Source organism: Chlorocebus sabaeus, chromosome 21, assembly GCF_047675955.1.
Source record: "Chlorocebus sabaeus isolate Y175 chromosome 21, mChlSab1.0.hap1, whole genome shotgun sequence".
Classification (NCBI taxonomy): domain Eukaryota; kingdom Metazoa; phylum Chordata; class Mammalia; order Primates; family Cercopithecidae; genus Chlorocebus; species Chlorocebus sabaeus.
This window is the reverse complement of record NC_132924.1, coordinates 96,174,383-96,197,825: the sequence shown is the minus strand read 5'-3', so window position 1 is coordinate 96,197,825 and position 23,443 is coordinate 96,174,383. Positions and strand designations below refer to the sequence as shown.

Below are 23,443 nucleotides of genomic sequence, written 5' to 3'. Positions count from 1 at the left end.
TGATAGGGACTCTGATTACCTAAGGAAAAATCCCTTCACTCTTTTCACTAAGCAACCTAATCACAGGAGTGATATCTCATCATATTCCCAGATTCTACCCACACAGAAGAGGAGATTGTACAGGGCATGCACACTAGGCGGCAGGAATTTGGGTCATATTTTGGAACTCTGCCTACCACATCCTGAACATCACACACTGTTTCCACTCTTGTTGCCCTCAATCCTGAGAATGCATCCAGGAGCCAATCTGTTTTAGGTCAATTACTAAGTAGATCATGTGATGTTACTAACTTACTATGTTCCAATTAGTCCTTATTGCATTTGTAATAAAATCCAAATTCTTTCAGACTGGCTACAAGGTTATATATGATCTGATCCCTATTGACTACTTCTTTCATGTCACACTCACCTTAACTCACTACCCACAGCCACAGTGGTCTCCTGTCTCTCCACAAGTGTGACAAACTCATTCCTAACTCAAGGACTTTGTAATTGCTATTTCCTCTGTCTGGAATGCTGTTTGCTAGTTATTCACATGACTGGCTCCTTCTTGCTATTTAGGTCTCATCTAAAACGTTACCTTCTCTGATGACATTATGTACAATTTCCCCCTTCCCCTAATCACGTTTTATTACATCATTCTGCTTTATTTCCTATTTTGTTATATGTTTGCCTGTTTATTGCCTATGTTCCCTACTTGAACATAAACTTCATGAGAGCCCGCACCAGCTCAATCTCATTCACCACTATGTCCTCAGTAGCTTGGAAAGCACCTGGCACTTGGTAGACACCAGTGTTAGGTAAAAGAAAAGGATTTCATCAGAATTAAATCTCTTAGCATAGTTCATGACAGAAGAAATCTGTATTTGCTTTAGACGCATGTTTGAAGTCTCTTCACTTGTAGGATATGAGAAAGAGTGGGAAAAGGAACATCACAGCAAAAGAAAATCCTTAGAGTATACCATACATTTCTTTATTTGCTCAAAATATTCACTCTAGGTATAAGGGTAAAGGTTATGATTAAAGAGCCATAGTCCCATGTGGTTGTTTATATACTTCCATACTATTAAACTAAACAAAACAACAAAGTTTAACTTTTTCAGGCTTTCATTTTTCTAAAGAAACTATTCCTTCAGGCAAAAATTCTGAAAAGCCCGTCTTCAGTCAAATACATTTTGCAGGATTCTCTCCAGTGGGTAGAGAGAACTCTGCATACTGATTTCAGGATATGAGCCACAGATGGTGAAAAGTGAAATTAGGCTTGAGGACATGGGTCTAAACCTAATCCAAGCAGCATTCCTGAGTGTCGTTAGGTTGTATACAGAATAACATAGGTCATCCCGTAATCCAAGTCTAATGTTAATGGGAAATCAGCTTTTCCCCCGTTACTTTATTTTCCAATTGGAGACAACAAACATTTTTCAAAAACGAACAGTTTTCAGTAGAGCCTCATCGATGTGATAAAGCATTTTTCCATTCACCACACTGCCAATTTTCTAACATCTTTAATTATCATTTGTCACTTTCTAATTGCATAAATATGTAAGCTAATATTTGGATCTCTTCAAGGTAGATAAAAATTATCCTCAAGTTGCTAAAGATAATTGTAGGGCCTAGGGAGATTAGTAACTTTTCATAAGCTCAAAGAAAATTATAGAAAACCTTAGAAATCTAGAGTTTTGAGGACCCATTATTATTAAGAACCATCTTAAAGTAGAAAAAGAAACACTCTAAAGTGAATAAATTTGCTACATAGATATAACATGAAATATTTTATTACTTACATGATTTTTAAATGATAAAAGACAAAGTATGATTCAAATAGAAAAAATGCAAATCTATATTTCTATAAAGTTCTACGTATTTTATGACTTCAAGAATATTAAAATATGCCAACAATGTTTTCATTACTTCTGTATATCTTTGTTTTTCAGATTTTCAAATTTATCTCTGTGTTACTGCTTTTAGAGAAAAAGTAAAGACAACTATTTCTCAAATTTCCTATTGTTTCTCCATAGTTATAAAATAGATGACTATATAAGAATTTATTTGGTATGAGACATTTTAGAACAATGAATGTGAGGTTACCAAAGAAACTGTGGTAGTGTCTGATCTTTTGTTGTTGTTGTTATTATGTGAGTTTAAAAGTTGAAAAATAACTAGGTAAGATAAAAAGAAAAGTTGTTGATTTCTTCAGAACTTTTAATTATTTTTATCTGGCTCAGAGTTATTCCATTTGACTGTGCCCCAAAGCACCACCTGGTTCTAGGAAGAAAGAGCTACCATATACCTGGTTCGATGGTTGCTGTGCTTTGAGGTAGAAGAAACAGAGGGGAAAACAGCCTTGGGAGATGACTTGGGCTGGATCAGAGTTCTTTCACAGGGCCAAGAATTCTAGTCACCAAGGTGAAATGGGAACAGACATTCAGTCCCATTAATTTTCACCCGTTCCCAATTCTGCTTATGTGTCTTTCCTTGTTCATATACTGATGATTTGAGTAGTGACAACAAAACGCACACACCTCTTGAACACCTATTTCTTGTGCATTTAATGAGTACCAAGCACTGCGCTGGGTTTTTTCCACAAGCATGTCCTTAAAGATTAAATATAGAGAACAAAAATCAAAACATATTGACTCTTGCTTTTATGGGATGCAGCGATAATTATGCAGTTACAGAATCAAGACAGGAGATAAGGGGTAAAAGTACTCTACTTAATGATGAGTATATTCCAGGACTTCCTTCTTGGACAGCAACACAGGAAAAAGGTGGACTGCTGCTTTCCTGTTACAATCTGAAATGATTCCACCTGTCTCTCCTTCCCTGAATATGTCTCCATGTTTTCACACAGACGCTATCCTGACTGTCGTTGCCTCAACTTTGGATCATGGTTTACATTTTCCTTCCCGGCTGCTCTTATCATTCTACTCTTATCCTGGATCTGGCTTCAGTGGCTTTTCCTAGGATTCAAGTAAGTAAATATTTCATGGTAATAGGCTTAAAAAAGGTGTCTAGGTTCTTAGTTCTTAGCTTCTTATCCGATGCTCTTTCCCCTATGCCATGTAGGCTACAAAATTAATACACACAAATACATATTTTAAGGAGAAGCTTGAATCTCATTTAAATAATACTGACTGTGGAAGAGTTAATTAAAGATTAGAAAGGGGCCAGATGCAGTGACTTATGCCTATAATCCCAGCACTTTGAAAGGCCAAGGTGGGATGATTGCTTGTGCAATCCTCTCTGAGTTCAAGACCAGCCTGGACAACATAGCAAAACCTTGTCTCTACCCAAAACAAACAAACAAAAACCCCCAGAAAACAACAACAACAACAACAACAATAACAAAAACCTCCCCCCTAAAAGGACCACCCAGGCACGGTGGTGTGTGCCTCTTGTCCCAGCTACTCAAGAGGCTAGGTGGAAGGATTGCTTGAGCTTGCCGGGCGGAGGTTGCAGTAAGTTGAGATCACACCACTGCCCTACAGCCTTGGCGACAGAGAATTGTCTCAAAAAACAAAACAAATAAAAATAAAGATTAGGGCCAGGCACGGTGGCTCATGCCTGTAATTCCAGCACTTTGGGAGCCCAAGGTGGTTGGATCACGTGGTCAGGATATCCAAACCATTCTGGTCAACATGGTGAAATCCCATCTCTACTAAAAAAATACAAAAAATAGCCAGGTGTGGTGGCAGGCACCTGTAGTCCCAGCTACTCAGGAGGCTGAGGCAGGGGAATCGCTTGAACCTGGGTGGCAGAGGTTGTAGTGAGTGGAGATCGTGCCACTGCATTCCAGCCTGGGTGACAGAGCGATACTCTGTCTTAAATAAATAAATAAATACATAAATAAATAAAGATTAGAAAACAAATCATCTAGGTGCCCTTTGAGTCCTAAGATGATAAGATATTGAAGGGCATAAATAACTCAATCTGATGTCCAGCTTGTTAAAGGGGAATTTTAAGGCTTGCACCTCCACTTAATTTAATGTGGGGATTTCCTTGGGTTATCAAGCTACTTACACTGTGACAAATAGGGCTTCCTGCATCATGCTAGCACCAAAATTGACATCCTTTTCAATATACCAAGTACAATAAAGATCTGAGGATGCTCTCCATGGAAAGAATATTGCTTTAGGAATTACTAGACCAGGAATAAAATTGTGGCTTCTCAGAGGTCAGATAAGGGATCATTACAAGTCCAGACCCATTCTCAGTCTCAGTGTCTTCAATTGTAAGATGATAGAATTTACCCAGAAAATCAGTTAGATCCCTTCCAAGGCTATAATTCTAACACATCTGGGCCTAAATTGAACACATAGATGTCAAAGTAAAAAAAAAAAAAAAAAAAAAAAAAAGTTGACCAATGGAGACCAACTGATGCCACTAAAATGTCAAATATATGCATTCAAAGACAACTTCAAAATATTATCTTGGCTGGGATCAAAGCTGGTAGTTCGTAAGTACCAATGAGTTACATGACTTAGATGACAACCAGCATTTAAAATTATGAAGGGCTCCAGAGGAAAATCTAAAATGCAGCCTGTAATTTCTACTCATTTAACAATACTCCTAAAAGAAAGTTGAAGTCGCTGTATATCAAATCTTGAGTATTTTTTTTTCCTGAAAAACAAAACAATGCAAATTTATTTTTGTGAAGTTTTATTTAAATAATTTCAAGGACCTATGAATAAAACAGCATGTTATTCATCAAACCAGAGAGACCGAAGCCAACTATGCATATTTCCTTTGAAAAGCGAAATGCTTTGGGAGGCTGGTAGGGTGTATCTCCTGAGGCCAGCAGTTCGAGACCAGCCTGGCCAACATGGTGAAACCCCTTCTCTACCAAAAATACAAAAATTAGCTGGGCATGGTGGCAGGCCTGTAATCCCAGCTACTCAGGAGGCTGAGGCAGGAGAATCGCTTGAACCTGGGAGGCGGAGGTTGTGGTGAGCCAAGATTGTACCATTGCACTCCAGCCTATGTGACAAGAACAAAAGTGAAAAAAAAAAGAAAGAAAGAAAAGAAAAGAAAAGAAAAGAAAAATGCTGAAATCAGATGAGGTTCCATGCCTGTGGCCATGGTTTCCATTCCTAGTTATATGAGGACTGACAGTCTCCCCTCTTGATTCCTCTTTCTGCTTTTTCTCCAGAATTGCCATGGTTTTATTAGTAGTGAGAAGATGGTACTGATGATTAAAAAAATAATTCTATCCAGATTGTGGGAGCAGCATGTGGCAGTCCTCCTGCTGAAGCAAATGTGTAGAATGTCACTGACTTCAGCAGGTGGGCATCAATGGGGAGAGGCCAGCTGCATACTAAGTGCCCCTTTCAGGAAATCCAAGCCTTTGGGGACTATTCAATTTTGTAGGTAGCAATGCAGGATACAGGAGATGGCAATCCCAAGTCAAAAGAGTCTCAGGTTCTTCATTGCTACATTTAATGACTTTATAAAATATATATGCAACCACTGTCATTATTTTAAAATGGCACACCACTTAAAAAGGAGAAATTAAGAACATAAAAGGCAAATATATTGAAATGTGCTCTCAATGAGGAAAAACAAAATCCCATGAAATGCATACACTAGGTAAAGTCCGGAAATCATGATCAGTGATATGTTTAAACAGTCCCCTTGGTGTCCACTATCTGTTAGACACTGCACAGCTTCATGCTCCAGCTAATTTTTCAGTGTCCTTTTCTGTCTGCCAAGGTGTTTACCTCCAGAGATTTTAGATTGACAGATGGAAATTATCAGCCACTCCCCTGGCAGACTAGCATACATTCTGATTTGTGTGTTGGCTATTAACACAGTTAACTCACCCATTATAAATGACCCCAACATACCTGAGAAGAGGAGCTCATCTGTCAGTGCCATTGAACTTATGTAAATGGAGAGTTTGATGCATTGTCATAGGCTTTGTCAGTTCCTTTGTGAAGGCATTAACCTTCATTTGTAGCAAAGCCAATTTGGCTTTCGACTTAACTATTTATTGTCTGTAACCAAAATGATAAACTATATATGCAAGGTACTAGGTGGAAAATTGTTTCTAAGGAGACTCATCTCTTTCTTTAACTATGATTTTCTACAGATTGCTCCCTAGGTGGCCCATAGATTAGTTTCTTACAATAGTAGTATTTATGTCACGACAAGGGGTAAAAGTTTGAGACTGACACTAGTCAGTAATTTAATTTAACTGAGATTGCAAAAAAGCAATTATTTCCTAATTGATCATAAATGTTGCACTGTCCATTCACTCACATTCAGGTATTGAGGTGTATGCACGAGGGTGATTATGAATGTATAGGCTTGCCTCAGCTATTTTACAGAAGAAAATGTCCTTTCTGTCTATACTCACACAAAATGTAAACTAACTGAGCTACTCACAAACATTTCAAGAGATAATCCATAAGAATCTAGCCATTTTCTCATTTCGTTCTTCCTCTGGAAGAATTTTTTTAAAAATCTACATCTAGAACAGTATTTCACAAAAACTGTTCCGTTTTGAAGACACTGGTCTTCAGGACAGAAAATTAGTAAGGAAAGAGATCACTAAAACAAGCAGCTGAAAACGATAAAAAGTGGCAGTTACTATTGGAAATAAACAGGAAGATTATGTTGTGGGTGCTTTTAGGACATACGAGTAGAGAAACTTAAAGAAAAAATGTAATAGTGTTTTACTTCTTTTTAAAATTTTATCTTAAGTTCCGTGATACATGTGCAGGATGTGCAGGTTTGTTATACAGACAAACGTGTGCCATGATGGTTTGTTGCACCTATCAACCCATCACCTAGATATTAAGCCCTGCATGCATTACCTATTTATCTTGATGCTCTTCCTCCCTCCACACCCCTGACAGGCCCCAGTGTTTGTTGTTCTTCTCCCTGGGTCCATGTGTTCTCATTGTTCAGCTCCCACTTATGAGTGAGAACATGCGGTGTTTGGTTTTCTGTTACTGTGTTAGTTTACTGAGGATCATGACTTCCAGCTCCATGCATGTCCCTGCAAAGGACATGATCTCATTCCTTGTTGTGGCTGCATAGTATTCCATAGTGTATATGTACCAATTTTCTTTATCCAGTCTATCACTGATAGGCATTTGCGTTGATTCCATGTCTTTGCTATTGTGAATAGTGCTGCAGTGAACATATGCATGCATGTATTATTATAACAGAATGATTTATATTCCTTTGGGTAAATACCAAGTAATTGGAATGCTGGGTCAAATGGTATTTAAGGTGAGTTTATTTTACTTCTAAGACTAGGCCTAGTCTCTGACCATGATCAGTCCCTGCACTAGTGTAAAACTCAAGTTTAGCATACTTTGTGAAAATTCATGGATCTGACCCCAACTGTCTCATACATTTGCCAAAGGTACTATTGGATTGATGGGTCAAGTATTTACTTTGTATGTTCAGAGGTAGCAGTGTTCAGAGATAGCAGACCAAAGAAAACATCTATGATCACGTCACTGTCCCTGCCCTCAAATAATTTAACTAGTGGGCTAAAACTTATATGCATGGAACAATTAACAACCAAGATACACAATAAATACATTTTAAATATATAAGATCCAGTACATAATAAAATGTTAGTTAGAGATAAGTAGCACATGGCAAAATTTCAATGGTACAAAATAACTTGGAAAAAGGAAGAGATTGGTAAAGGACGTCACGGAAAATATGCAATGAAAATAGAACATGAAAAAGTGAGCAAACCAGGCAAAAACAGAAAAGACAGAAGACATTCAAAAAAGGAGATGGAGGTAGAGGTGAAAAGCACAGATATCTGTTATTAACAGGTAGATTCATATCGCATGAAGGGAAATTCATATTGCATGAAGATGATGACGTTTTGCAAAAATATCTTCCTTACAGCGAGGTGGTAGTAAAAGAATTTCTTGTTTACGGGCTGAATTATTCTTTGCAGTTTTAAGGAGATGTTCAAATGTGGCAAAACCAAAACAGTGCAACAAAAAGCTTGTGCTGAGGTGATTAAGCAAGAATACCAAAAGCTTGGGCCAATAAGGTAAGACACACACACACACACACACACACACACACACACACAGAGAAAGAGAGAGAGAGAGAAATGCTGTTTATACTGCAAGTAGCTGTTGAAAAGCAAACAAGCACATAGTTGCTTGCAAGATATTCATAACACTCGATTAGGGCCCCAAATTTGCTAAGCTATGGAGATTACAGACTATAACTCAACATGATAAAACACATACCCTGCTAACTAAAATTTGCCAGGTAAAATGAAAAGAAGCTGAGAGACCCCAAAGAGGAGTAAGGGCTTTTTCAAACTGCACTGATGCTCTCAAATTATTGACCCATCTAGTTCTTACAGTGTTTAGTGTTCTACTGAGCTCACTCCTGACAATAGCCCAAGGAGTTTCTACAAATGTCCTGACTTAGAAAATAAGAAATGATGCCGTTGGAATTTTTCTACAGGTATCAAGAAATTGTGACCTTGGTCCTCTTCATTCTAATGGCTCTGCTATGGTTTAGTAGAGATCCTGGATTTGTTCCTGGTTGGTCTGTACTTTTTTCAGAGTAAGTTTTGCATGCTATGTTTGTCAGGCCTTCCTGTTTTATACTCTGCTTCTCTCCTGTGTGGTTCCTGTAATTCTGAAAGATTGGATGAGATATTTTTCTTTCTTTCCCTTGAAAAGATATTTTAAATTCTAATATTTTCAGGAAAAAAATTATAAGGAATGAGATCTAGGATAAGAGCACAGGAAGCATAACCATACTACTTACTCTGTTACTAAAAGGCAAAGTCCATTAGACAAAATTATTCCCATCCCTACAAAATTAGAAATCTAATATGCAGAAAGGCTATGTTCTGTGGTGGTAGGGAGCATAGATTTCAGAGCCACACTGCTTGGGTTCCATTCCTGATTCATCCACTTACTTTAGACAAGTCACTTAATTCTCAGTGTCTTCATCTGTAAGATGGAGATAATTATAGCATTTAGAATAGTGCTGGCCTTCTCCCTATAGGAAGTGCTATACTAGTGTTATTATGTGAAATAAGTACCACCCAATGCCTCTTAATAATCTGATATAAATTTATATTATGTGATTTTTACCCACTTTGTTTTTTAATTCTATGGAGGACTATTTGTTTGGTTTAATATCTTGTCTTTTTCTTCATTTATTTACATTTTTGCACTGGTTCACTATAAGTTCAGCCCAGCCTCCATTTCACAGATAAGGAATTTCTGAAGAAATAATAAGACTGATTTTAAAAGCTGATGCTAGAAGCTAGGTCAGAGTTAATTTTATATCTCAGTGTCTTATACACCAGTAGTCAATTGCTGAGTCGTGTAAAGTGAGGGGGAAGAGTATAGCATAATTTTCTAAATTAAGGACCATCCTACATGTCAAAATAAATAATTTGGTTGTGAGATTTGTATTCCCGATCTTTCACTGAACTACTCTAATTTCCAAATTCAGCACATGTCTTACTTGAACTTCCTATCTCACATTCCCCAGCAAAAAATAATTTTTTTTTTTGTATTTTGGGGTATAAACCAAAATTGTTTAGGTCATATGTATTTTGCCCACATAGAATAAAGAAATTCTTCCCTCCTTGAATCAGAACCTTCTGGTTTTATAGGCATTGCCAATGTTTCTAAAGGGTGCGAAGTCTGAACCCAAATTCCTAATGACCACACAAGTCAAGCAATGCAATATGGTGGTATGTTTTAAAGGATCGGCTTCATTTTTATAAACTGTTTGATTCCCTTAGAAATAAAACTTCTTTTTTTGAGAAGTTTAGATATCCAATTATTTAAATCAAATTATTATGTAATATTTAATTAGTACTTTGTGGTTTTATGGTAGGATCTAGATCAATATAAAAAATAATGCTTTCCCCTTTTAAAATCCAACATCTGTCATCCTAGACAGGGAGAGTCTTTATCTAAACACCAGTGTGTAAGAATTAAATGAAATCAGATGATAGTTAATAAAGCCCAGGCAGAAATCCCAATAGGAAATTCAATATAATCAGCTTCTAATTTCTGTTTCTTATAGGAGGAAACAGGAGATGTTTTGTTTGTAGAAGGAAAGCAGTGTATTGGCTATGAGCAGGCACTCATGCCACCTACAATTCTGAGAGAAAACAATAGGAAAGGAACAAAGGTTTGAGAGAGGATGGGATTTTAAAATATAAATCTAATTGACAAACCCAAAACAAATAAAATTTGCATAAGCTTAATAGTTTCTAATGCTGAGACAAACTAACTGCCTTCCTGACAAATTAAATATAAGTTATAATATGATAAGAATAGTTTTTAAAGTACTTTGAAAATAAATTATTTCAGTATTTATGCCTTGATTTAATTTAATGTATATATTTTGTAGGATATATTTGTTATGTAGAGTTTCAGGCATTAAGAATTTCTAAAGCTAACATGATATATCAAGATTTATAGCTACCACCTAATGTTTTCATTCCATCTGTTTGTACCTGGACTGAATTCAATGTGTCTTTTTATATAAAACAAAATCTGGTTACATGATGCCTGGCCCAATTTGCCAAAAATTCAACCAAAAATTATACTGAAATAAAAGAAACAAGGTATAATAAAATTATAAGTATCTGTCCAGTTTGTAGGATAAATTATGGTACAGTAGATTTTTAACTAATAATGAAAGAAAATATGTCTACACTTAAAGAAACTAGACTGCTTTAAAAATTGCTAGATTGAGAAAGATATGGCATTTGTTTGGCTTTTTGGATTTTTCAAGTAAATTATAGAAGTAGAGAAGCTTCTGTAGTGTGTACACATTACTGAGTTACAAGATAGTAAAAGAATCTTTAGCATGGTACATGTTTCTTCTCAGGCTACAGAAATGCACTAGTTAATATTGCTGACTTTTAAAACTAAATTATAATTATTAATGCCTGTTTCAGTTACACCTGGTCTCCAGGTTCTTTACTGTTGAGACTTCTGGGAAGCTGTCTTATTTGTTACAATGGTCTGGTGATTCTAAGACCCCATCTGTTCCTGAATCAGTCTTAATTTATACAGTGATCATTTGTGAGCATGGGCTAAACCACTCCAACAATTAATATTCTTGATTGAATTTCATGGGGTACAAAGCATTAAGTAGGTTGTTTTCGTTTGTATGATATAGTTAGAGCCTATAACCACAGAAGCAGGTGTGATATCTCAGAAAACAGATCAATTCCTTTTCACAATTTATAGAAGAGTTTTAGGGGATCACAGAAACATCATGCCTTGCCACAATTTAATAGAAGGATGCTATAAATCAATTACATGGGGCTTTCTCTGCTCTAGCAATGTTTCAACTTCAAATCTTGATCAATATAATTATTAAATAATTCAAAGAAGAAATTGTTTAACAAATTGTAAGCTTATCTAAAAGGGAAATTTGCCACTTTGGCCTAGTATGTCAGTATGTGTATACGTGGTATTGAAAATAAGAAGAGACATACGGGAACAATAGGACTACGGTCTGAGATTATAGTTTTTAGTGCTATGTCATTTAATTGGGAATCTATATATTTTAGGGCAGATTATCGAGAATAAATAACCTACACCACCTAATACTGATAATAACCTACTACTGATATGTTATTAGCAAAATTGGTGTTTTAGCTCATTTAAGTTCTTGATGCTATTTTTAATATACGTATATGTCCGTTTTACAGGTACCCTGGTTTTGCTACAGATTCAACTGTTGCTTTACTTATAGGGCTGCTATTCTTTCTCATTCCAGCTAAGAAATTGACAAAAACTACACCTACAGGAGAAATTGGTTGAGTATCATTTATAATTCTGCATAAATTTAACAGAAGAGCAAAAATTATAAAATTCCATTGGTTTCACTTGGCACCTAGAGCAGAAAGAAAGTCTATGCTGGCACAACCCCTGGCCTAGCATGCCCTATTTGCAAACTGCAATGCTATCTTCAAGCCAGCACGTCTTCCACCTGCAAGACAGATCATCTTTGCAAAAGTGAGAAGTAGATTTCCTTTTGTATCATGGCTAGGGCTCTGCTACAAGCAATACTATTTGACCCATGGTAAACCCATTTCAAAATTAATCTTACTATTGGCAAACATAGGAAAAAGAAATTGGAAGACACTGCTTCATACCTTGGTAATAAATGCAGAGGATCTAAAAAGGTGATGAATTTCAAGAGAAAGATTATTTACATTCTCAAAGTAGTTCTGGAACAAAAGCTAAATCGACCTCATACAGCCATATCCTAGGATCACAGCTGAAATAAAAGGGCCTCGTGTGGTGGCTCACACCTGCAATCACAGCACTTTGGGAGACTGAGGCAGGAGGATCACTTGAGGCCAGTAGTTTGAAACAAGCCTCGGCAGCATGGTGAGACCCTAGCTCTTTCAAAAAATTTAAAAAATTAGCCAGGTGTGGTGGCACACACCTGTAGTCCTAGCTACTCTGGAGGCCAACGCAGGAGGATCACTTGAGCCCAGGAGTTGGAGGCTGTAGTGAGCTATGGTTGTGCCACTGCTCTGGGCAACAGAGGGAGACTCGGTCTCTAAAAATAATGATAGTAATAAAAATAAAGAAAAGGTATTCCGCAACAGCATTCATTGTATTTACAACACATGAACAAAGAAGTGTGCACATCTGCCTGAGCATACCATCCTCTCAACACGCACACACACACACACACTCACTTTTTAAACACAGGATTCATCCATGTCTTTGCTTTACAACACAGCATGTTTTGAGTAGTCAGATTCCTATCTTGTCAAGGTGGGACAACTAATTTGTAATTGTCTGGAAATAAACTAGTAGACTTGTGGTTTTGTTTGTTCTTATGGGGATGGAACTGGGATTTATGTAGTTGTGTTGGCCCACCTGACTCTTGTCAGAATCCATAAATGACTAATGTATCAGATTTCCAGGACATATGTGACCAGCACAGCAAAGAAACAAATGTATTTTGTTTTTCACTTGAGATTAGAATATCTCAATGTGTGTTAAGGAGGTGATGCAATATGGAGCATTGATTCCTATGAGACCCCAAGGACTCTGACCATTGCAGTTAAAGCCCTGAGGTCCGGTGGTGGCAAGTCTGAGGAATCCATGTTTGGCTTTAGCTTCCCTGGTTTCCACATCTGAATTCCCTCCCTTAGAAAGAGACTTGCTACTACCCACCTTTCTCTCTCCTCTCATTCTTCAAAACCTCTTCTCCCTGCTAAACTCATTCATAGAAGACTTAAAAATGACAAATAATACATAATATGTTAAATTTTAAATAAGAGGTACATTTCAGAGATGTTTACATTTTAACAAGATAAATGACCTTAAAGTAAGAAACCTGGTGACATAATTTCAGTCATCAGTGAGGATGAGTTTGGTCTGGAATTGGGGGAAGGTGATAGGAAAGAAGCTGATTAGTAAACTTAAAATCTTAACATGTAGAAGGCTGCCTGTTATACACATGTTAAATGGGCAGAATATGTCCTCAAATGAACTTATTTATCAACAAAGCAATGGAGAGGTCAGAAGCCGAAAGAGAAATTTTTATGATAATCCTTTTGTAAGCACTTTAAGGACCTCACAAATAATACTTTATTTAATCTGAATCCTGAATTATTTTTAAACTGAAATCTTGGTGAATCTGTCATGATCCTCCTTATGACTAAAAATCTAATAAAATGTTCAAATATTAATGGATATAATTAAAATGCTACAAGATGCTCTTAGAACCAATGGAATATTATGGACATTTTGCATAGCAAAGAATACTATAGTCTAATACACTGTGCTATTCACAGTTGGCAAAGATGTTAGTGGAATGAATAAATGAATGAGTGAGTGAATGAATGAGTACAATGATAAGTGACAATGTTATAATTTATTGAAATATATTCTATAATATTATGAGAAGGATTTTTCTAAGTTATAGAGTTTTTTTCTTTTTTATAGTAGAATGTTCCATCTAGTCCAGGTGGAAATTACTCAAACTCCAGATTAATTCCCCTCTTTAAAAACAATATAGGATTATTACAAACTTCCTGTAAGATGGCTACTTAGGATGCTGAAGTAAATGTCATATTGTAATATTTTAAGCAATGTGTAACTGTAGGATTTTTGTTTTGCAGTTGCTTTTGATTACTCTCCACTGATTACTTGGAAAGAATTCCAGTCATTCATGCCCTGGGATATAGCCATTCTTGTTGGTGGAGGGTTTGCCCTGGCAGATGGCTGTGAGGTAATACTCTGTGTGTAAGATATTTAACAATTAACTAGACTGTTCAAAAGAAGAGCACAGAGACATTCAATCTTTGGGCATATTCAATTTCACTCTGTCACTTTAATGTTGCAACTTTTGCTAGCTATTCCGTGAATATACCACACAAATGAGGTGAGTTCAGAGTTCAAGAAATGTTACAGGCTGCAAGCAAAAAATATAGTTTTTATAGTGCTCAAGAATGTCAAAAGAAATAATAAAAAAAGATTAAAATTTTAAATTCATGAAATAGTATTAGAAGACTAGTAAGGAAAAATGTATATGAAAATATGTAAAGTGACTCCTAGTGAAATATACTTTTTGTTTGCTTATGCCTTTACCTTATTTCATGATGAATTTGAGTAGCTCTTGGACTTCAGTATATCATGATGCTATTTGCTGTTAAATAAAAAAGAGAATAAGAAATAATATTAGCATTAAAGATACTTAGTAAATGTTTATTGAATAAAGTCTGGAGAAAAATTCACATAACCCTTTCTAACATTATATTACATCTACTCTTAGGAAGAAATAAAAACACCATGAGATGTTGGTTGACTTTATTTGACCTATCTATCCAGTTGATACAAACAACAGTTTGAGAAGGCCCTCATCCCTTGTAATTGCCCTGGTCTTTGTAGAGTTGTTGGAAGAAAATTATCTTCTCCCAAAATTCCATGAAAATTAATTACTCCTACATTAATTAAAAACCATTCATTCTGGTTTTCATAGACTTATTTGAAATATTCAAAGCTTATGGCTCTTCCATTTCCTTCCATGTCATCAAATTGAACAGAATGGTGAGAGAGGTTCCATGTTCAGCCCTTTGACTTCCAGGAGGTTAAATTTCTATACTTCTCAAGACAAATCACTGTCTCTCCTCTTCTTCCTGAAGAAGAGGAGTAACTTACTAGAAAATACTCCTTTGCTTCTAACTTTATTGACAATTTTTCAGCACAGAATTATGTGTCTGGATTGGATCCTAGACACTCAAAGTGATTTTGAAAGCATCAGCCAGACCCTAGCATACAAATCTGAGGAAATGAAAAGGTGTGGACTCAGTCTGATGCACAGGGTTCTCTCAGTAGAAGAATTTGAGAACCCAGAGAGGGAGGTCTAGTTTGCTATAAAAATCTCAGTATACAGAGCCAAATGTCTACAGGATACCCAGTATAACTCTACCTCTAAGTGGCCAGATTGAAGCCATGAGCTTCAAGGGTATGGCTATGGACAAATATGCCCCTAAAAACTGGACTGTAAAAATTTGGAGGCAATTATTTTTCAAAACTTTTATTCCAAATTGTAATTAGTCTGGCAAGTGTCCAGAACCAGATAACCTTTCTAGTTGGGAACAGAACAGTGAAACAGCAACTACTGTGGAATTCACCTCATTGCAATTACTTTTCTCTTAAATGCCCCTTGGTTTTTGTTTTAACATGATTTCTTTCTCATGAGCAGACAGACAGTTTCAAATTCTTATCAGTGAATATCTCCTCTTCAATTTTCATACATTCCTAAAATTTTCTCTCCTAGGTTAACCATGAAGGATTTATTTTTTATTTCAGATCTCCGCTAAAATTGCAATAACAATAAAAACATGTCAATCCATAAAGACTATATGACAGGGACAAGAAAAGGCAAGAAATGTTGATCATATTTAGAACATGGAAAGAGGACATTTGAGAGGAACTGACTTTGTACAAATAGAAAAATAGTGAAATATGAAACATATAGGCTGGCAAAACGAAGAGCCAACAAGAAATATGCTGGTTATCTGTAGCATCCTGGCAGACCTCAGGAATTGGAGGCAACAGATAGCTCTGAAAGCTAGACTAAAAGCCAGAGCTGAATTTGGAGGATGGTTTAAAAAGTGTATAAGAATCTATGGGCCTCCCAGATACTTTCCCCAGTCCTGCTGTTGTTCTCTATCCTCCCTGATAGAAAATTGAGATTTACTTTGTAGCAAAATTGAGCCAATGAGACACTGGCTCACAAAGAGATAAGAACATTAGAACATAAATCCAAAATGTTCAACAGTCAATTAATAGGCATTTCATAAAAAAGGAGAAAAAAATAGAACAGAAGAACATTTCCACAAAACAACAAAAGAAATTTCTTAGAGCTAGAGACTTTGAGATTCTGGACTGAGAGAGCTACTAAGTACCCAACACCAAAGCACTTTATGTAGAACTTTGGAACCATGGGGATGAAGATACGATTTCAGTGGCCTACAGGTAGGGGAAACAATATGTAGTATAATCATTTCCACATCTAATTAGACATAGATAAAATCTATTCTTAAAGTATACCTATTCTAGGATTAATTTTTGTCAATGTGACTAAAATGGTGGATAATCTTTTTCTACCTAAAAGTCATAGGCAAAAACAAGCAGATAAACAAAAATACAAGCCAAAACCATGCATGATATCTGGTACTCACATCTGGGAATTTCTGTGCCAGCTTTTGATCTCAGAACATACTGCTTGTAATTAGAGTATTTCTCATGCCACTTCTAGTTATCATAAAGATTCATACATGCAATAGCTCATTGAAATTTCACAAAAGGAGGATTTTCCCTTCTATGTAGGGAGGAACACAGAACAACATACTTGCTAATCTGAGTATAGCCAGTTTTTCTGCACCATGTATAATGAATCAAAGAGTAGAATATGATCAGGCTTCTAAAGAATCCAACTGGAAACCACAGGAAATGGAGTAATGGCTTAAAAGTGTGGAGTTATAATTATTTTGAACCTAGAATTCTACAAATGCAAAACAATAAGAACAGTGGGAAAAGAAAAGCAAAAGGTTTTCAGGCATACAAAGACTCTTATTACCAATTCTCAGGAAGTTATAAAAGGAAGTGCTTCCCCAATGCAAAAGAGTAGATTAAAAAATGATTCCCACAAAGTGGGGAGGAGAAGGAAAGTCATAATATGATAGTAAAGAGGGGTCCCAGAACAACAACAGTTGAATAGATTTAAAGGGATTTAAAGAATAAATTTAAAGATTTAAACTAAGCCAAATGGAGCAGGAGGAAGAAATATTCCAGAATAGATATTGCTGTGAGGGAACATGAAAAGACACCAATTACTTGATATGTTTATCTATTTGTGGGGAGTTTTTTAGTTTTAATTTCAGATGAATTAGTGATAGGTACTTGGAAAACTAAGCGAGCAAAATGATGAGATAGTTATTTCTTGTGGGGAAGGAAGAGTAGAGTAAATGTACTGATAGTATGCTAAGTGGTGTAGCTATGAACAATATTTATTTAATCATAGTGGTAAACATTAAATATTGATTTAACCAAAAATGTTAATATGTGAGTGTGGAAGAATGAAGAAACAAAAAATATGTGTTTGGTGGATGGTGTAAGAGAGCTGAATTATCACATATTAGAAAGTCAGTAAATAATGTCTAAATTTTAAAAGTAAGCAAAAAATCATAATTAAAATATTATTTTAAAAGGTAACTATGAATACCTAAATATAGCTAGTTATAAGTGGCTAATAAGGGTTGAAAGTTGTTGCCTCTGCAGAATATAACTTAGGAATAGAGAGAGGTAAATCAGAAGAGTTGCTCTTCTCTTAAAGCCCTCTATATGATCTATTAAAATATCCACATATATAAATTAGATAAAATTAAAATGTAATTGAAAAAAGTGGGAATACATTTCAAACCTAAACTATGTTCATAGTGTTAAAATAAGACTAAGCAACAGCTCCTTCCTACCAAAGCCACCCAGACCTATCAAACCACAGAAAAATGAGAGATTAAAATTATATTTTAGAAAGTGAGTTTTCAAAGCAAATAATGCTTTTTATGGATTTTATTGTATCTGATTACAAAGAATTATTCATGAATAACAAATATTGCAAATTTATTTTTTAGGAGTCCGGATTATCTAATTGGATAGGAAATAAATTATCTCCTCTGGGTTCATTACCAGTATGGCTAATAATTCTGATATCTTCTTTGATGGTCACATCTTTAACTGAGGTAGCCAGCAATCCAGCTACCATTACACTCCTTCTCCCAATATTATCTCCATTGGTGAGTATCTCATTTATCCCCATTTTTACTCTTCATTAAGAGCAGTGTTCTGCTTTGGAATGCTGGTTCTCATGCTGTGATATGGAACCCTTTTTTATCTAAATGGGCCTCCCATAAGTAACTTATAGGGTGATCTTTATTTGTATTAATGTTTTCAGAGGATCTTCATTCTAGGTAACTGTTTTTAAGTTTTCATGTTCAAGCAGCGTGATGTTACTTTTTCTCAGTCCAGCTTTTTCCTTTATAAATAAGAGAGAGGGTCAGACGAGATCCATTGCAGATATAAGACGTGGAATTCAGTGTTTGCTGGTAACTTAAGTATTTAGATCTCTACCACTGACACTTTTGCCTCTCAAACATTGTTCCTAAATTTCTGAGAAGTGGTTAACATAAGTGATTTGCAAATGAATGAAAAACTAGGCTCACACTTCAGGCTTCAGCCTTAAATATCTTTAGACACAGTTTTCTACTGCCCAGGGGATAATTTTTTTAAAAGTAAGGGGTTTGCCGAGAGAGAGAGAGAGGGAAAGAATGTCTTTTCTTCTTTTCTCCATTTAGGTAGCAATTACAAGAAACAGCTTTAAGTAAAATGTTTTTCTTACTGGGATGGATGGGTTTGGTGAAAGGAAAGCACTTTAAATTAAGAAGGATTGTCTTTCTGGAATTGTGCCACTACAAGCTCAAAGGTCATATGTTGGTGTTCTTAAGCTGCAGATTGAAAGTAGAAAAAAACGTAGGCTGTGTATATTGGTACAATATCATTTTGTATTTTTTTCTGTTGTTTTTTCTAATTGTTCTCAACATGGAACAATTAGAAAATTATGTGTTGATTTAAGAATAGTAGTAACCTTCCTATGTGATGATCCCTAAGCAAATCTTGAATTGCATATATCACAGAGGCAGTAAAGTTAGTAGTGTAATGAGAAGTGCTAGAGCCACAGGGACTTGAGAACCTACTTGAGCTCTGTTGCTCACCAGCTGCATGCTCGGACAAGTTAGTTTAGCCTCTCTGGGCCTCCGTTTCTTTATGTTATTTGAGGTTATAGTAACCATCTCATAAGATCATTATAAAAATTCAATATATATATGACATTTATTATATTATATATTATATATGAACTATATTATGTGTAACTATATGAATATATACATGTATGTAAACATTTAGCACAGCACCTAGCAGTAGATAAGTAATAAATGGTTGCTTTTTTTATTTAGTTTCCGGAATAAATAATATTTTATTTTCTAAACGAACTGGACTATAATGTTTAAGTGGGCATCCATAACTATACAAACAATAAGAGGATGAGGTATTTTCCTAAAAATATTCTTCAAGTTATAACTGTAATAATGTGTATAATTTTATGTCATTATGTTTCAACCTGCTTCTGGGAAGGCTTATTGTAATACATTTGTTCATTTTTTTATGTTTGGTGTCTACCTTCAAAATTTTACTTAGACTCCTTTTTATCTCTTACAACAGGCTGAAGCCATTCACGTGAACCCTCTTTATATTCTGATACCTTCTACTCTATGTACTTCGTTTGCATTCCTCCTACCAGTAGCAAATCCACCCAATGCTATTGTCTTTTCATATGGTCATCTGAAAGTCATTGACATGGTGAGTTAGCTGAAAAAGTACTATCAGAACCAACACACATCTTGGTGTGTGCCATGTCTTGAATTATCTTCCCTTTTAAACACCAGTCAACCACCAGGAAAAGCACGGCCTGAGTTCTGTTTATGAAGGGGTGTGCATGACTAATCATAGAATTATTTTCAAGAGTGATAATCAGAAGTGAACATGCCATTAAAATTTAAGGTCACAAACAGAGATGTTGAATGCATCAGTAATGCTTTGGAAGAAGGAAAAGAGCACTGAACATGCTCCACACGACAGCGTAAACTTACAAGTCAACACTAGAATCCAAACTGATCTAGGCAAAAGGGAGAAACAGGGTTAAAGAAATCCAGCAACCAAAACAACACTGTAGTTTGCTATCACAAACATTTATGCGACCAGCATTTCCTCTGAATGAGACACGGGGTCAGTGCCTGACTGATGAAAAAGTATCTTTCTTGTTTTGATTTCAATATCAGGACCTAACATGAAAACACAAGCAAATAATAATGAAGAATTTCACTGATAAAGCATGCACATTTTTGCCAAATACAAAAATACTTGCAGAATATTCAGTACTTTATAAGAACTGGCTTGAGAATATTCTAGTAGTTTCTACATCTTCATCACCTATTTCCAAACCAACCCAAACGATATTATAGCCAAAGTAAATTCAGTGAGCTTCCTATGCAAAATACAGTTTCAAGGCAAATCCCAGCTCCCTTTCTTTCACACAGACTGCTGCTCCTAAGCCCCTGCAACATAAACATTCTAGAACTGCCTGTACACAAAAATAACATAACATCCATTTGGTAAGGAAAATGTGCACAATACAATATAAGTAATGCCTGATGTATGTGTATTAAAAAGGATAAAACTAGGATTCTGAGATAAACAAGTGGCTGGCTTGCATGGACAGGGAAGAGGGCATCTGTTATCATCCTTGCTCGGTATTCCTCTTTTGCTTCAGAGTTCCATGTTTTAATGCAGAGAATGCAGGAGTAAGCACATTCTCTCTGTAAAAGGGCAGATGATATTTGAGGCTCTGTGGGGCCATCTCTGTCACAACTACTCAACTCTGCCATTGTATCATGAAAGCAAAGAAAATATGTAAACAAATAAGCATAGTTGTGGTCCAATAAAACTTTATTTACCAAAACAAATCAAGGGCAGTAGTTTGCCAATTTTTATTTTAATAGATACAAAGCAACTCTGAGATTGTTTAATGGACTGTAGAATAATGATATAAGAGCTAAAACCATGAGAACGCTAAGAAAGATATTAAGGTTAAATTAATAATCATGTTGAGCAAATATAAAAGATACAGTTGTCATATGGTGTCCTGAATCTTATTCATTGAAATATAAAACCACAAAACTGAAATTCTGATTTAACATGAAATGGCAGATTTCTAAGCGATTTTCCTCTAATCAGAATTACTTAGGTGTATTCCTAAGAGGAACTTCTCTGAGAGTCTTCAACTCAATGATGTTTAGTTAGGGACAGATTTTTCTCTTGCTATGAATGGAGAAGAACCCCTGGATTTAAGAAATGATGAGTTAATGGGTGCAACACACCAACATGGCACATGTATACATATGTAACAAACCTGCACGTTGTGCACATGTACCCTAGAACTTAAAGTACAATTTTTAAAAAATGGCAATTTTTACTAACCATTTAGGATGCATGTAAATCCAGCATATACTTCCTACAACAGGATTCTAATCTCCTGTAGGCTTTCTTTTGGGACACTGACATTTATACTTTTTCCTGTTCAAGGTTAAAGCTGGACTTGGTGTCAACATTGTTGGTGTTGCTGTGGTTATGCTTGGCATATGTACCTGGATTGTACCCATGTTTGACCTCTACACTTACCCTTCGTGGGCTCCTGCTATGAGTAATGAGACCATGCCATAATAAGCACAAAAGTTCTGACTATCTTGTGGTAGTTTCTGGAAGGCATTAATAGTTGACTGTAAAATGTGGCTGTAAATAACTAATGACACAAATTTAAATCAGTTATGGTATAGCTGCTGCAATTCCCATGAATACCGGAAACCTGCTGTTATAACTCAGAGTCAATATTTGTTATTGCGGTGCAACTAAAGACCATCTATGTGCCTTCATCAAGAAGCCCACGTTTGAGATTTTGCTCATGAACCATCTGCAACTTGCTTCATCATAAGAATAATTTATAACTTGACCTTTAAAGAGATTAGAGCATTTGTTTCATCTTACAGCTGGAATTCAATGTAACATTTTAAATGCAATTTATTATTTCAGAAACTTCCCATGAAACTAAAAATAGAAAATAAGATATACAAGTTAATTCGGTACTTGGATAAATTATTTCTGCAGTGTTGTTCAAGAGAATTTGCTGAGAAATCAAAGCCATGGTCATCTGGTGACACAGAGAAAAGTTTAATCTAAATGATATGTGCACTTCCTCATTTAAAAAATCCAATTGGATTATTCTTAATATATACATGTAATATGAAAGTTGAGATTGAAGCAGTAATTCCAAAATTATGGCTGAATATACTAAATAACAGAAAACTTATAGATAAGATTTATTTCTACTGAACTCTACAGTTAGAGTAATATAATTCATACTTTTATGATATTGGCACACTGAGAAATTCATTTTGTAGAGCTATGGATAAGGCTTGCTATGATTTGCACTATTAATACAGTATTGTTAGAAAGGAAAACTAAACACTATAAAACTATTAACACAGTTTTGTATATGAGTAACAACTTTGCTTAAGTGTTTATCTTAGTTCAGAAATGCATAATGTCATATGTTAAAAATAAAGAGATGTAGAAATCTAAATGAATTATCACTGTGTATACAGACATAGAAAAATCACATAACTCCATTATGTAAACAGTGCAATGAAAAAAGGAAAAAAATAAGGAAAAAAAGAATAAGAATGAAAACTGCTGACATATTACAAAAGAGAAAAATAAATCATTTAAGAGCAAATCAAAAAGAAAAAAACTAAACATTTAAACAAAAGTAGGATAAGAATAGTCTTCTAGAAGTCAGAATGTGAAAAAGAGTGAGTTTCCAATTACCCTGATGTGACCATTACACATGGTGTACAGGTATCAAAATATCATATACATCCCCAAAATATGTACAAATATTCTATATCAATAAATAAATTTTTAAAATAGTAAGTGCTATTGGCATTCCAAAATTCACCTAAAGGAAAAATGATCAAAAACAGAGTAATGTGCACAGTTAGCAAAAGATGCAGATGTTATACCATAGCAATTCACACACTAAAAATACAACGAAAGACGAAGCAAAAAATAAACCTTTGCTATTTTTAATTTTTATTGGCACTTTCTAGATGTTACTGACCTTGTCATTTTTTATTCAAACAAGATTATTTACAAACTTATTCTTGAAACTAAATATAGTAAAGAGAGTTTTTAAAATAATATTTCTTTTTAACATATACATTATTAATTGTCCATGTTCATTATGTATCTATATTTATTAA

General features: G+C 35.3%; 1 protein-coding gene across 1 annotated transcript in view; it reads left to right on the top strand.

The window, feature by feature from the left end:
- The window catches only part of SLC13A1 (solute carrier family 13 member 1), a 96,474-nt gene extending 73,609 nt beyond the window's left edge, over window positions 1-22,865 (top strand). The window contains 8 exon segments of the mRNA XM_007982770.3: window positions 2,852-2,971; window positions 7,928-8,026; window positions 8,455-8,556; window positions 11,690-11,796; window positions 14,126-14,235; window positions 18,146-18,307; window positions 19,791-19,928; window positions 21,711-22,865. Of these exon segments, the coding sequence (XP_007980961.3) occupies window positions 2,852-2,971; window positions 7,928-8,026; window positions 8,455-8,556; window positions 11,690-11,796; window positions 14,126-14,235; window positions 18,146-18,307; window positions 19,791-19,928; window positions 21,711-21,848 (976 nt within the window). The 3' untranslated portion in view covers window positions 21,849-22,865.
- Window positions 22,866-23,443: the final 578 nt, after the last annotated feature.